General features: G+C 49.3%; 1 protein-coding gene across 10 annotated transcripts in view; it reads right to left on the reverse strand.

Moving 5' to 3' along the window:
* The window catches only part of Abhd11 (abhydrolase domain containing 11), a 16,685-nt gene extending 4,461 nt beyond the window's left edge, over positions 1-12,224 (reverse strand). The window contains exons 1-9 of one of the 10 annotated variants that reach the window (XM_029553673.1): positions 11,973-12,108; positions 11,705-11,840; positions 10,214-10,387; positions 9,891-10,061; positions 9,587-9,768; positions 8,374-8,467; positions 8,217-8,291; positions 8,028-8,098; positions 4,281-4,310 (exon numbers count right to left, since the gene is read on the reverse strand). In XM_029553673.1, the coding sequence (XP_029409533.1) occupies positions 4,304-4,310; positions 8,028-8,098; positions 8,217-8,291; positions 8,374-8,467; positions 9,587-9,768; positions 9,891-10,061; positions 10,214-10,387; positions 11,705-11,840; positions 11,973-12,106 (1,044 nt within the window). In that variant the 5' untranslated portion in view covers positions 12,107-12,108 and the 3' untranslated portion in view covers positions 4,281-4,303. The other 9 variants (XM_029553668.1, XM_029553670.1, XM_029553671.1 and 6 more) reach the window with 9 other exon arrangements.
* Positions 12,225-14,507: the final 2,283 nt, after the last annotated feature.

Here is a 14,507-nt window from a genome sequence, read left to right on the forward strand (position 1 = left end):
ATTGAGACAAAGTCTCCCTGAAACCCCAGCTGGCATGGCACTCACTATGTAGACCATGCTGGCTTCCATCTCAGAGATCTACCTGCTTCTGCCTCCGGAGTGCTGGGACAAAAGAGGTGCACCGTCATGCCTGGCCATTTTTTTTTAAGGTCTCACCCCAGGGTGCTCTCTAACTTGATATGTAACCAAGGATGATCTTGCATTCCTTTTCCTCTGGGCTCCCCTCCTCAATGCTGGGATTACAGGCCTACTACAGGCCTACAGGCCACTACCACCACTCACTGAGTCATGTCCCTTGATTCCCAGAGTGTTTACAGACTAAGTGAAAAACATTTGCATGCTTAGATGAGCAGTATTTTCTTACAAAAGATCCCTGGGAGTTGCCAACGGCCCTGGTCACAGCTTGGGTTTTCCCTACACGCTGGGCAGACAGGTTCATCCCATTAGCTCAGGGAATCTCTGAAACTCGACGCTTCTGCCACCTTCTGGTTAAAGGCGGTATTGCCTCGATTGTCCTATCTCTTCCTAACACCTGTGTGCTCTGGCTGGGATGAAATCACCACCTGTGTTCAGAAAGCACTCCAGCTGGTAAAAGGGACAATCTGACAAAGGAAAGACAGTGATGGAGAAGTTTAGAGGTTGTATGCACCTGGAGGAGGAGGAAGAGAAGGAAATGTGTGTGTTGTGAGATTACACACAGAATCTGAGCCTTACAGGGTAAGCAAGGCCCCTACCACTGAGCCACATATAACTCAGGCATTCTAGGCAGGTGCTCTATCAATCACTAAGCTACCCCTGAGCCCCTCACTGGAGGATCCTCCTAGGCAGGTGCTCTACCACTGAGCCACTCCCCCAGCCCCTCACTGGAGGATTCTAGTTAAGACACTCTACTGCTGAGCTATACACTCCAAGGGTGCATTATTTAACCCTTACTATGACTCTATCAGGCAGGCCCTCCATTAGCTGCATTTTTACAGGTAAGAGCCATTCAATTCCATTCCTAAGGGTTAGAAGACTCTATGAAAACCCCTTAGTCTTCCAAGTCCTAGCTGGTCACAAAGTCCCCTGTACAAATGACACCTCTCCCTCCCTCTTCTATCCTTCCTGAATTTCAGTTCACCATTAATCTGCAGCCACCTTCCAGCTCAGCCTCAAGGCCTGAGTTCAGTGAAGAGATAGGCAGCAAGGAAGTGAAACTCAGTAGTAGTGTGTGGCACTTGAGAGGGTGTTTTGGATGAAATCCACCAGGCCTGAATATAAATTTATTTCCTCATTTCCCTAATGGTAAGATTAAAAGACAGAGTTTGACCTAGTGTTCTAATTTAAAATTTTAGAAAAAGAGACGAATAATTGACTCTCTACTTAGAAGTACTGAAAATTTAAATATTTAAAAATCATATCTTGGGCCTGAAGAGATTGCTCAGTGTTAAGAGCACTGGATGTTTTTGCACAGGGCCCAGGTTTGGCTCCCAGCACCCACATTGAGGCCAACAACCATCTATAGGTTCAGTTCCAGGGGATCCAATAACCTTGTTCTAGCACTTGGGAGGCAAAGGCAGGTCGATCTCTATGAGATCGAGGCCAGTCTGGTCTAGAGAGGTCCAGGCCAGCTGGGGCTACAGGGAGACCATCTCAAAAGGATCAAAAAAATTTTTTAATCTTTTTTTCCCGGTCTTTTTGAGATAGGGTCTCCCTGTAGCCCTAGCTGGCCTGGAACTCACTATGTAGACCAGGCTGGCCTTGAACTCACAGAGATCTGCTTGTCTCTGCCTCCCGAGTGCTGGGATTAAAGGCATGCACCACCATGCCTGGCAAAAATCTATTATTTTTATTTTCTGTGCATTGAGTGTTCTACTCGCATGTATGTAAGTGCACCATGTGTGTGCAATGCCCATAGAGGCCAGAAGAGGACGTTAAGAGTCCCTGAAACTGGAGTTAAAGACAGTTGTCAGCCATCATGTGGGTGCTAGGAACTGAACCTGGGTTCTCTGCAAGAGGAGCCAGTGCTCTTAACTGCTGAGTCATCTCTCCAGTTCCAAGACTTATTTTTTAAAATATTTTTATTTTATGAGTGTATTGCCTGCATGCATGTGGGTGCACCTGTGTCATGCAATGCCACGGAGGTCAGAAGAGGGCTTCGGATTCCCCTGGACTGGAGTTAAGGACGGTCTGTAGCTGCCATGTAGGTGCTGGGAATCAAACCTGGGTCCTCTGCAAGAGCAGCTGGTGCTCCTAACCACTGAGCCATCTCTCCAGCCCTGAGACTTAATATTTTTAATACGTTGCTGTGTGTGTCTGTGTGTAAGTATGTGCAGATGGGTGCAGTGCCTGCTGAGGCCAGAAGTGGGTATCAGATGCCCTGGAGCTGGAATCATAGGTGGTTGTGAGCTGCCATTTGGGTGTTTCAGTCCTTCTACAAGGGCAGGCAGTGCTCTTAATCACTAAGCCTTCTCTCCAGGCCCTCAAGTAAGAATTTTCAGTTACAACAGTACTGCTCCAGTCTCTTCATTGTAAAAGTTTATCCAGGCTACTCACTTGCATTTCTGCTTTGCAGTTGCTGTATTAGTTATTATTCATCCCTAGTGCCTCCCTCAGTTTCCTTGAAGAATATAAACCTTCGTTGGGTGAGATGGCTTAGTAGATAAAAGCACTTGCAGTCAAGCCTGACAACTGACAACCTGAGTTCAATCCCTGGGACTCACATGGTCAAGGGAGAGAACTGATTCCTCCAAGTTGTCCTCTGACCTCTGCACATGCACTGTGTATACAAGTACATATGGACACATGCACAAATAAATGCAATTTTAAAATATTTTATTATTTGTTATGTCTATGAGTGTATTGTCTGCATGTGTGTAAGTGCACCTGTGTCATGCAGTGCCCACGGAGGTCAGAAGAGGACATTGAGGCCAGGCGTGGTGGTGATCACCTTTAATCCCAGCACTTGGGAGGCAGAGGCAGGCAGATCTCCTCTATGATTTCGAGGCCAGCCTGGTCTAAAGGGAAACCCTGTCTCAAAAAGAAAAAAGAAAAAGAAAGATTCCCCTGGAACTGGAGTTACAGATGGCTATTAGCCGCCATGTGGGTGCTGGGAACCAAACCCAGGTCCTCTGCAAGAGCAGCCATTGCTCCTAACCACTAACCAATCTCTCCAGCCCCATAATGCCACCACACCCGGCCAAAAAAATGTTAATTTTGACTTGGAAACACAGAACTTATTTTCCCATTGTAAGGATCTTGCTCTATAGCCTAAGCTGACTATGAATTCATGATAGATAGTATATACATGTTATATATACACACATTATATATTTTATCTGTATTAAATATAATAAACACATTATATAGTAAAAAATATAATTTATTCTTAATTATGTGTATATTTGTGTGTCTGTTTGTATATGTGCACATGAGTGCTGGTGTCCTCAGAGGCTGAAGAGGGCATTAAATCCCCTGGAGCTGGAGTTACAGGCAGTTGTGAGCCCCAGATGTGGGAGCTGGAAATCGAATTCAGGACCTCTGCAAGAACAGAACAGCTCTTACCTGCTGAGTCATCTCCCAGCCCCAGTACTTATGATGTTTGTGCCTCAGCCTCCTGAGTGCTGCGATTTCAGACATGCCCCATCATGCCCGTTCATTTATCAGTTTAATATGTCTTCCTTTGATAGAATGTGAGCTCCCTCAGGACCTGGGATCTTGTCTATTTTTCTGAACATCACATGGATATGTGGTTAGATCACAGCAGGTTCTCAATAACTATTTATAGAATGACACACGAATGCTCTCACACACAAACACCTACACACATAAATATTTGGAGGGCTGGAGAAAAGGCTCAGAGGTTAAGAGCACTGGCAGTTCTTGCAGAGGACCCAGGTTTGATTCCCAGCACACACATGGTGGCTAACAACCACCTGTAACTCCAGTTCCAGAGGAACTGAGGCCTTCTTCTAACCTGCACAGGCATTGCATGACACAGGTACACCTATATACATGCAGGAAATACACTCATACATATAAAAGTAATAAATACAATATTTGGGGCTGGAGAGATGAGTCAGCAGTTAAGAGCACTAGCTGCTCTTGCAGAGGACCCAGGCTTGATTCCCAACACCCACATGACATCTAACAACTGTCCATAACTCCAGTTCCAGGGGAATTAGATGCCCTCTTCTGACCTCCATGGGCACTGCACCACACAGATGCATTTACATACATGCAAGCAATACACTCATACACATAAATATTAAAATATATTTGGAGAATGAACAAAGATTAGGTACGGTGGTACAGTCCTGCCATCTCAGCACCTGAGAAGTGGAGACATGAGGATTATGAATTTGTCATCCTGGGCTACATGATTATCTAATAAAAGCCAAACATGGTGGCACAGGCCTGTAATGTCACCGTTTGGGCTGTTGTAGATTCCTCCAGTGAGAGAGTGGGTGTGTGGCTCAGGAGATCACCTGCCTAGAATCCCTCAGTGAGGGACTGGGGGTGTGGCTCAGTGGTAGAGCACCTGCCTAGACTCCTTCAGCAAGGGGCTGGCGGTGTGTGGCTCAGTGGTGGAGCACCTGCCTAGAATCCCCCAGTGAGGGGCTGGGGGAATGACTGAGAAGTACTGTGCCTGTTAGTATTGGTCACAGAACAAGTTTATGATCCTCTTTCTGGTCAGGCAATAGGATTCAGTGGGTAAAGTCACTTGGTGCCAAGCCTGAGGTCCTGATATCAATCCTGGGACTTACATGGTAGGAGAGAAGTGACTCCTACACTTTGTTTCTGACCTCCATATGTGCCCACCCACATACATACACACACAAAGTAAGTAAATGAATGTAAAAGTGTTTAAACTTTTTTTTTTTTTTTTTTTTTTTTGACAGTTTTTTTTTTTCTGTTTTGAGACAGTGTCTCCCTGTAGCCGGAGCTGTCCTGGAACTCAGTATGTAGACCAGGCTGGCCTCTAACTCACAAAGATCTGCCTGCCTCTACTTCCCAAGTACTGGGATTAAAGGTGTGTGCCACCATACCCAGCAAAAGTGTTTAATCTTAAAAAAGACCTTGTCTCAAAAAAAACCAAAATAAACAAAATAACCAAATAAACAGGGACTGGAAAGATTGCTCAATGGTTAGGAACATTTGATGCTCTTGCAGAGGAGCAGTTTGGCTCCCAGCACCCATGTCAAGTATCTCACAATCTCACAAAAACCTGCAAATTCAGCTTCGGGGGGATCTTCAGGCTTCTACAGGCACTGCACTAATGTGTGCACATACACCCCGCCCCATGCATAATCAAAGATAAAACAGAAATCTAAAAAGAAGCTAACAAATAAAACCTCAGAGATTCATCACATGGAGAGATCAGAACATACAAGGGGGTTGACCAAATTATGATACAATGACAAAGAAAGCTGAATATAGGTTTCCAACTTTTAAAAACTTTTTTTTTTTTTGGTCTTTTTGAGACAGGGTCTCCCTGTAGCTCCAGCTGCCTGGAACTCGCTCTGTAGACCAGGCTGGCCTCGAACTCACAGAGATCCGCCTACCTCTGCCTCCCGAGTGCGAGTGCTGGGATTAAAGGCATGTGCCACCACTTTTTAAAATTTATTTCATGCCTGTAGTCCCAGCACTTGGGAGGCAGAGGCAGGTGGATCACTGTGAGTTCAAGGGCAGCCTGGTCTACATAGTGAGTTCCAGGACAGCTCCGGCTACAGGGAGACCAAAAAAAACCCCATTTTATGTATATGAGTGTTTAGCCTGTAAGTGGACCTGTGTCATGCAATACCCTCAGAGACCAGAAGAGGGCATTGGACCCCCTGGAATTGAAGTTGCAGATGGGTTTTAGCTGCCATGTGGGTGCTGGGACCTGAACCCGGGTCCTCTGCAAGAGCAGCCAGTGTGCTTAACTGCTGAGCCATCTCCCCAGCCCCAACTTTTTTAATATGATTTTATAATTTGTGTTTGTATGTGTAAGCATGCACGTGCCATGGCATATGTGGCCATTAGATGACAGTAGTACTCCAGTCTCCTGACTTCTGAAAGTGTATCAGATCCCTTATTTGCATTTCTGCCTTACAGAGGTCCTTTCATAATGCTGTGTCCTCCCTGGCACCTCAGGTATGAGGATTGGCAGCTGGTGCCCTAACCCTGAGCCATCTGCTAACTGAAGGTTTCTCAGCTTTGGAAGAGAATAAAGATACACAAAAGGGAAAGGTTAGGATAACATGTTGTTGGACTCAGTGCAAGGTCAAAATAAATAATTTATGTAGACACACACAGAACTAAACAGATGTGAAAATGGACATTTGGGTTTATAAATATATCTGGTAAATGGCAATGAACCTATCAAACAGCCCCCATCTTGGTCTCTACAGTTGTCTTCTGGTGTCTTTGGAAATACTGGTTCAAGGATCCTATCACTACATAAATCAAAGGATGTTGGGATGCTCAAGTCTCTTTGTATAAAAGGGTATTCTGCCCGGCATGGTGGCCCACGCCTTTAATCCCAGCACTCAGGAGGCAGAGGCAGGCGGATCTCTGTGAGTTCAAGGGCAGCCTGGTCTACATAGTGAGTTCCAGGACAGCTGGGGCTACAGGGAGACCCTGTCTCAAAAAGACGAAAAAAAAAAAAAAAAGGATATTTTATGGATTGTGGTTCATTGGTAGAGTACCTGCCTAGAATCCCCCAATGAGGGGTGCGGTATGGCTCAGTGGCAGAGCACCTGTCTAGAATCCCCCAGTGAGGGATTACGGTACAGCTCAGTAGTAGAGCACTTGCCGCCTAGAATCCTCCAATGAAGGGATGTAGTGTGGCTTAATGGCTGAGCACGTGCCTAGAATCCCTCAGTGAGGGGCTAGGGGTGAGAATCGGTGGTACAGCATCTGCCTAGAATCCACTGGTGATGGGCTGGAGGCCTTTACATATGTAAATCCCTGAATTCATTCTATTCCCAGCCCTGCACAAAGAAGAAAAAAAAAATGTCTCAAAGTATCTCCCCTTCCCCAATACTGATTAAGCATCTTAGTCAGGTGGCTGATGTGACTCTTTATTGTTCAAATCTATTGGAATCCTGCAGAACACAGCCTCACTGCTGAGGTGTTTCTGTTCAAAATATAAAAAAACATGGTCCAATCAGGAGAAAAAACTGGACTACATCTACAAAACAACTCTGCTGTAATTTTTTTTAAATGTTAAGGCTAGTCTGTGGCATGATAGCAGACCCCTTTAATTCCAGCACCCAGGAGGAAGAGACAAGGGAATCGCTGTGAGATTGAGGCCAGCCTGGTCTACACAGGCCAGTCAGGATGACATAGAGAGACCTTGTATAAAAAAACAAAACAAAAAAAAGATCAAATGCCATTTATTTCTATATGAAATTGGTTTAATATGAAAATGCTAAGCCTGGTGTGGTGGTGCAGGCCTGAATCTTAGCTCTCAAAGTGAGGCGAGAGACATCTAAGTTTGAGGCTAGACTATTAAAAAAAACTTATGGCTTGGAAGTGTAGTTAGAGAGCTTGCTTAGCCTTGGAAATTTGGGGTATATTGTCTGTATACAGAAGATGCCTGGGAAGAAGTACCAAGTACCAAGGAGTCAACCCCTCAGGCTGTGGGGGGCGTGCCTCATGTCTCAGCACTGAAGCACTGGGCTGTCTTGGGTAGGGACTCGCATTTGCAAGATATAAGTGGAGTGCCCCCTGAGGGCAAAGGCAGGCAAGACTTCTGGGAAAGGGCCTTGGGCGGTTCCACTAGAAGGGAGGAGCACCTTGCTCCTTATCCCAAGTTGTCCCGCAGGGGGTGGAGCCTGCAAAGGAGTGTCTAGCCTGGAAGAGGGCAAAGGGCCAGGTCCTCTGCTTGTTCCAACCTCCTGACAAGAGTCTCAGTCATCAGGTCACCCGGTCTAGGGCCTTCAAAAGGTAAGTGTCCCCAGCCCACTCACTTTGGTATTTCCTGAGGACTGGGTGAGAATCCCTCCCTCCTTAGGGTTTCCAAATGCCCTGTGCATTCTGCCCAGGTGAAATGGTGGTCTCACCTGTCACTCAAGGACTGGCTGGCCAGATTAAGGTTTTCCTGGGGTGTTTCAAGATGCGAGTGGAGCGCCTCCTGGGGGCAAAGGGTGGTAAGAATAGGTGGAAATATAGAGCACAGCTAGTAAAGAATGGGGTCTCCTCCCCATCTCCTCCCTCCAGCCTCAGGCTAGGGCAGAAGTGATCCAGGTTACCCTATAATAGAGCCCAGATCCCAAGCAGCTGGAGCACTGGGGGCCAGCAGGGCAGAGCCTTCTCTGGATCAAATTCTACAGGAGCGAGATGAAGCCATTGCTAAGTGAGAGACACTGCTGGTTGGGGGGTGTTGGGAGAGGTGGAGGGGGGGCTCACCCATGGGGTCCCATCCTGTTGGAGGAGGGTAAGGGACCCTCCAGGCATCCCTAGAGGAAAGCCACGAGAACCCCTCTCACCACTGTCCTGCCACCTGCAGGAAACAAGCAGTGGAGGCTGAACTGGACATCTGCAGAGCCAGGCTGCGTGCAGTGGAGGCCCAGCTGCTGGAAGTTGTGCAGGAGAAACTGAGGCTAAAGCAGGAGGTGGAGGCCTGGGAGGTAGAGTAGGGGAATGCCCCAGCCTCAGGACTTAGAAGGCATGGGAGATGCCCTTCTTACTGGGCTAGCCTTGAACCTGCCCTCTCTCCTGCCCCCAGGAAGATATGCAGCAGATGGTACAACAGCGGGTGCAGAGTCAACTGCAGGGGGAGGCCAAAGTTGCTGTGGGCAGCCTTGGGGGCACCCGCACTGGCAGGAGCTCCCAGGCCCAATTCCCCCGAGGTTGGTGGGGACGCTGGTGGTGAAAATGCACCCAGGGATTTTGAGAGAACTCTCTTTATTCATTAAAGCTCTAGACTGGACCACCTCTGCATCCGTTTTGGTTTTTTTTGTTGTTGTTGTTCTTTTTGAGACAGGGTCTCCCTGTAGCCCAGCTGGCCTGGAATTCACTTTGTAGACCAGGCTGGCCTTGAACTCACAGAGCTCCACCTGCCTCCCAAATGCTAGGACTAAAGGCGTACGCCACCATGCCCAGCCTGTGTTCCCTTTTGGTGCAGGTCTGAGTCCTTCCATGGAGAAACATGGTGGCAGGCTGCAAGGATGTCAAGCCTGCTCTAGCAGAGGCCACCTCTTAGGCCAAGAAGCCTCCGATGGCATCCATGAAATCCTGGGGGCTGTCACTGTGGACCCAGTGGCCAGCATTGGGCACTGTCTGCATCTGAGCCCGAGGAAATAGCCTCCTAATCTCTGGATGATGGCTGGGCCTGGGCCACCAGAGAGAAATCAGTGGAGATTGGGTTAAGGATGACGAGAGAGAGAGAGAGAGAGAGAGAGAGAGAGAGAGAGAGAGAGAGAGAGAGAGAGAAAAGAGAGCTATATGTGCATATATACCCAGAGATATTGCCAGGCTATATGTGAGCCTATATACCCAGTGATATTGCCAGGCTCCCAGATACCCTATGCCCACACCCAAGCCCTCCCTAACCCAGGTAGGCTCCCACAGCTGAGGGCTGGGTCAGACATGCCCCTTCCTATGGCAGGCTCTGGCTTACTGTACGAATCTGGACTTTTCACCAAGTAGGAAGAGAGTGGGCCCAGAGTAGGACTCTGGTCGCTGTGGAAAGTTCATGATTTTGTCGAAGTGCTGGGCTAAAGTATCCAGGTTCACCCTCCAGGAGAAGTGGCCGTTTACCTCAACCAGGTTAGTGAGCAGGAATTGCCGGACAGTTGGGTCCTGTGGGGGGGGGTGTCTGGTAGTTGTGGGGGGCCTCCCTATGAGGCCCAGGACCCACCACTCTTTCCTTAACCTGTATCTTAGTCTACAATACCATGTGGAGTGGGGAGAGGGTACATCACCTGGATAACGGAGCTGAGCTGTTCGTCAGCCAGTTTTCGGGCATGGGAGCGGGGCACTTTCTCTGGGATATCAACAGACTTCATGGCTGCCATGTAGTTTCGAAAGTGTGACACGGGTGTGGTGTCTGCTGGGCTGATGTCTACAGCAACCAGTCGCTCCACCACCTCTGGCTATAGGACAAAATCAGACTGAAACTGATTCCAGGCAAATGAAAAGAACAGCCCACACCATTGCAGGAGCCTGGCCATTCAAGGTACGGTTAGTCACACATTACCAGATGAGCACTTAAGGTCTACACTGTACCCAGATGGGGGCGGCTCACCCTCTGCAGAGCTAGCAGCATGGCCGTCTTTCCTCCCATGCTGTGACCAACGAGGACGCAGGGCACCAGGCCCAGCTGTGCAAGGAGGCCCTGAAGGTCCTGGCTCATGGCTTCATAGCTTGTGTCTGGGCTGTGGGGACTGTCACCATGGTTCCGAGCATCCACTGTTAGCACCTAGGGAGTCGGGTGAGATAGGAGGTATTACTTAAGTACAGACAACTGAAAGTCTGCTGGTAGGGAGTCAGGTGTGAGGCAGGAAATGAGTCTGGGCACATATTTTGTCTGCTAGCCTGGAACGTGTTATATAGACCAGACTGACCTGAACTCATAGAAATTCACCTGTCTCTGCCTCTGAAGTGCCAGGATTAAAGGTGTGCACCACCATACCCATCCCAGAATCTGTGTGTATACACACATGCTTGAAGCATGTGGAAGACAGCTGTCAACCTTGGGTGTCTCCTTCAGCTGTTATCTTGTTCCTTTATTCATTTATTAGTTTTTTTGAGCTGTAGCCCCAGCTGGCCCGAAATTTACTATGAAAACCAGGATGGCCTTGATCTCACAGAGATTCACCTGCCTCTGCCTCCCAAGTGCTGAGATTAAAGATGTACACCACTATATCCAGCTCCTTAATTTTAAAAATTAAATTTAATTAATTTATTTATTTTGTGTATGTCCATGCCATGGCACACATGTGGAAATCAGAGGATAACTTGCAAGAGTTCTCTCCTTCCAACATGTTGGTCCTGGGAATCGAACTCAGGTCATCAGGCTTGGCAGTAAGCTCTTTACCCACCGAACCATCTCAATGGTTCCTTGTTTTCTTTTTGAGTCAGGGTCTCACTATGTAGCCCAGGCTGGTCTTGAACCTCTGATCCTCCTGCTTCAGTCTCCTGAGTGCTGAAATTACAGGTATGTGCCACAGTTTGCCTGGGAACAAATTTTTATCCATATTTGTATATGAAAAATATACACTGTGTGTGAATGTGAAAATCAGAGGCCAATCTTGGGTATCATGCTTGGAACAGGTTCTGAATGAGGAGGGTCAGGGCCCAGACCTATGAGGCCTACATAAAGTAGTTAGGGCCCCGAGTTGCCAGAAAAGAGATCAAGAGACCACATCTCTGAAGGTCTGACCTGGCTAGGGGGCAAATCCAGAGAAATCCAGGCAGGACATCCCAGAAGTCCAGGTAACAAAAGTAGGCTTCCATAACCGGTGTGAACTCCCTCCCTTCCCTGGTGAACAACCAGGGGCTGATCCTTTCATGAAGAGGGTGTTGCTGTACGCTAGCTCAGAGTAGAGGGGTAGGTGGAGATCTATAAATGGGCTGACCAGAAGACACCATGTAGAACCCGAGATCTCTACCTTTGGCAGGACCCTTCCGGGTTATCTAGTGCCAAAACTGTCAGCAGGCGCTCAGACGCCAGGGCGAGAGGCTGGGCGGCTCCGCCCTGGTTTCCTCCTAGGCTCTGCCCCACCCGGAAGCTCACCCTCCGGCTGGTCCGCTGGGCCATGGCCTTGGCAATGGAGTTGAAGTTGGTTTTGCTGCCGAATAGTCCATGCAAAAAGACGATGGCCGGGAGTGTCGCCTCTCCATCCAGAAGCTTGTAGGACAGGGGCAGCGGCCTGGAAAGTGGGGTCATCATAGAGAGGGGAAGAGAGGGGGAGTAGTAGGAAAGGGGCGGAGCCAAGGGAGGAGGCGGGGCTGTATGGGAAGAGGCCGTGCGGACTGCCACCCTCCTGGCGCCCTTGACTGACCTCGGATTGCCGACTACTCGGCCACCACCGCTGCTGTCGCTGCTGCTGAGCACGCTGGGCACAGCGGAGCAGCGGGTAGTGGAGGGACCGAGCAACCCGCGGGGAACCCTGCAAGCGCGCGCCCAACGGAGCATGCCCACACCTGCGGTCCCTCGCGTCCACCTCGCTGAGGCTCTCCTGCGCAAGCTCCGTCCCCAGCCACGCCCGTTTCCGATTTAGGAAACGCCTCTCTGCCCCCGCCCCCATCCGACTGACATCCTCCATCACGTGATGCTACGTAATCCCGGAAAACAGTCCAGCTCCGCCCCTTACACCACTGCACAGACTTCAAAGCTGCGCGCAGCCTCAGCGCGCTCCTTGGCCACGCCCTGGGGCAGAGCCACCCGAGATGCTGGCTCCGCCTATTACACCATTACGTAATCTCGTTAGTTCTATGAGAACCTACAGGTGCAGAGCCACGCCAGGAAGCGCAGGAGACTCTGGCCCTTGCGCATGACGTAACACCTTGGCCTTGTGTTTACCTCTCACTGGGCACCTTGGCCACGCCTAGGGCGGAGCCACCCGCCGCTCCGGCCCCACCTCTTTCTGTTACGTAAATCCCCTTGGGCCCGCCTCCCTTTGAGGGCTCCTTGGCTCCTATCCTTGCATCATTACGCAATCCGTGCAGCCTCTGAGCTCCTCCCTGAGCGCGGTCCCTGGATCCGCCCTGGACCCACCCCCTTGCATTACGTCCACGCCTCCCGGGGCACTGCTCCTAGGCTACGCCCCAGTACTGGCGAGGCGTCTCCAGGAGTCCCAGCCCTGGGGCCTGGGAATTCAGGCGTCCTCAGTTCAGGGCGAGTGCTAGGGGCGTGTCCTAGGCCGGCTGGGACGTCCTGCAGGTTCCTCCTTCCTTCCGCACTGCTGTGGGTGGCTGCCCTGCTTTGCGTGCCGCGGGCGAGGGCAGGAGGCGCCGGGAGTGGCTCTTGTCCTGGCCACCCCCACCTTGATGGGGCCGTGCTCCACTGCTGGGGGCCCTGTCAGGCTCCACGGAGCTTGGGAGCCTCGAGCCGGCCTCCGGAAGTCCCTCTGCAGAAGCAGCTAGGAGGAAGGGACTCTCCAGGTCATCTCGGTCTCCTTTACATATGGCGAAGTGGAGGCGCAGAGAGGCCAAAAGGCAAGTCCACAGGCAGAGCTAGAATCTGATCTCTCTGATGCAAGCCAATCTGGAAAACCAGGCTCAAACCCTCGGCCAGGTGTTTAGTCCGAATCTACAACCCGCTACTTACCACCAGAGAGAGGCACCTCCTACCTGAACTGCTTCAGCGAACTGACTTAAGTTACTCCATTTTGTTCAGAGCTATTTTTACAGTAACTTTGCCCCACACCCAAGGGAAAAGGGGGGCAACCTTGGGCCTTGAGTAAATGTCCTAACCACAACAAACCCATGGAATGTGTCAGTTGCAGATATTTTACATCTAGCTAACTGCTTGTTTTTGCCTCTGTAACTCGCTATTCAGGTCACCTTGACACAAAACATAGACCACCCTCGTTATCCTCTTATTGTATGACCACCTGCAAATTGTCGACTTTGGCTTTCTTATTATACTTGTTATGGCTAGGACAGTTGGCTAACTTTAAGGTTACAAAGTTGAACGCCAAGTTATGTGACTACATCACTTGTCTGTATAATGATTAGTTGTTGATCACTAAAATTAGAATCCTGCTATGTTGTACAAACCTGATTGGTGCATAGATATTTTGCTTATACAATGCTTTCTGTAACCCTATAAAAACTCTGATCAGTCAATGCTCAGGGCTACTTCTACTCCCGAGACAGACAGCTCAGTCGGTCAGTCGACACAAAATTTACCTTGCTGCTTTTACTTAAGTGGTGTTGGTGGTTTTTGAACTACGGTATACACCACTACCTCCAGAACTCAGTCCCTTCTGCCCAAAAATCTATTCCTCGGGGGCTGGAAAGATGGCTTAGCAGTAAAGAGCACTGGCTGCCCTGGGAGAGGGCCTGGGTTCGTTCCCCAGCTCTCACACAGCAGCTAACAACCCTCTGAAACTTCAGTTCTAGGGGATCCGATGCTCTCTTTTGGACTCTGCAGGCATTGCACGCAGGGACACAAAGGCAAAACACTCACATACGTAAAAATAAGAGGCGGGAGAGATGGCTCGGTTGTTAAGTGCACTGACTGCTCTTGCAAAGGACTCAGATTCAATTCCCAGTACCCAACATGGCGGGTGACAACCGTCTGTAACTCCAGTTCCAGGAGATCCAATGCCTTCTGACCTCCATGGGCAGTACACAACCCGGGTGCACTTACATTTGTGCAGGCAATACACTCACACACATAAAATAACAATAAAAAATTTTTTAAAAATTTTATTTATTATTATTTTATGTGTGTGAGTGTATTGCCTGCATGTACATGAATGCACCCGTGTTGTGCAAGGCCGCGGAGGTCAGAAGAGAGCTTCGGATTCCCCTGGAACTAAAGTTAAGGACGGTTCATTTAGACTAGGTCGGTTCCAATTTCAGATAGC

This window comes from Nannospalax galili, unplaced genomic scaffold, assembly GCF_000622305.1.
Source record: "Nannospalax galili isolate Female #2095 unplaced genomic scaffold, S.galili_v1.0 scaffold644, whole genome shotgun sequence".
Taxonomy (NCBI): Eukaryota; Metazoa; Chordata; class Mammalia; order Rodentia; family Spalacidae; genus Nannospalax; species Nannospalax galili.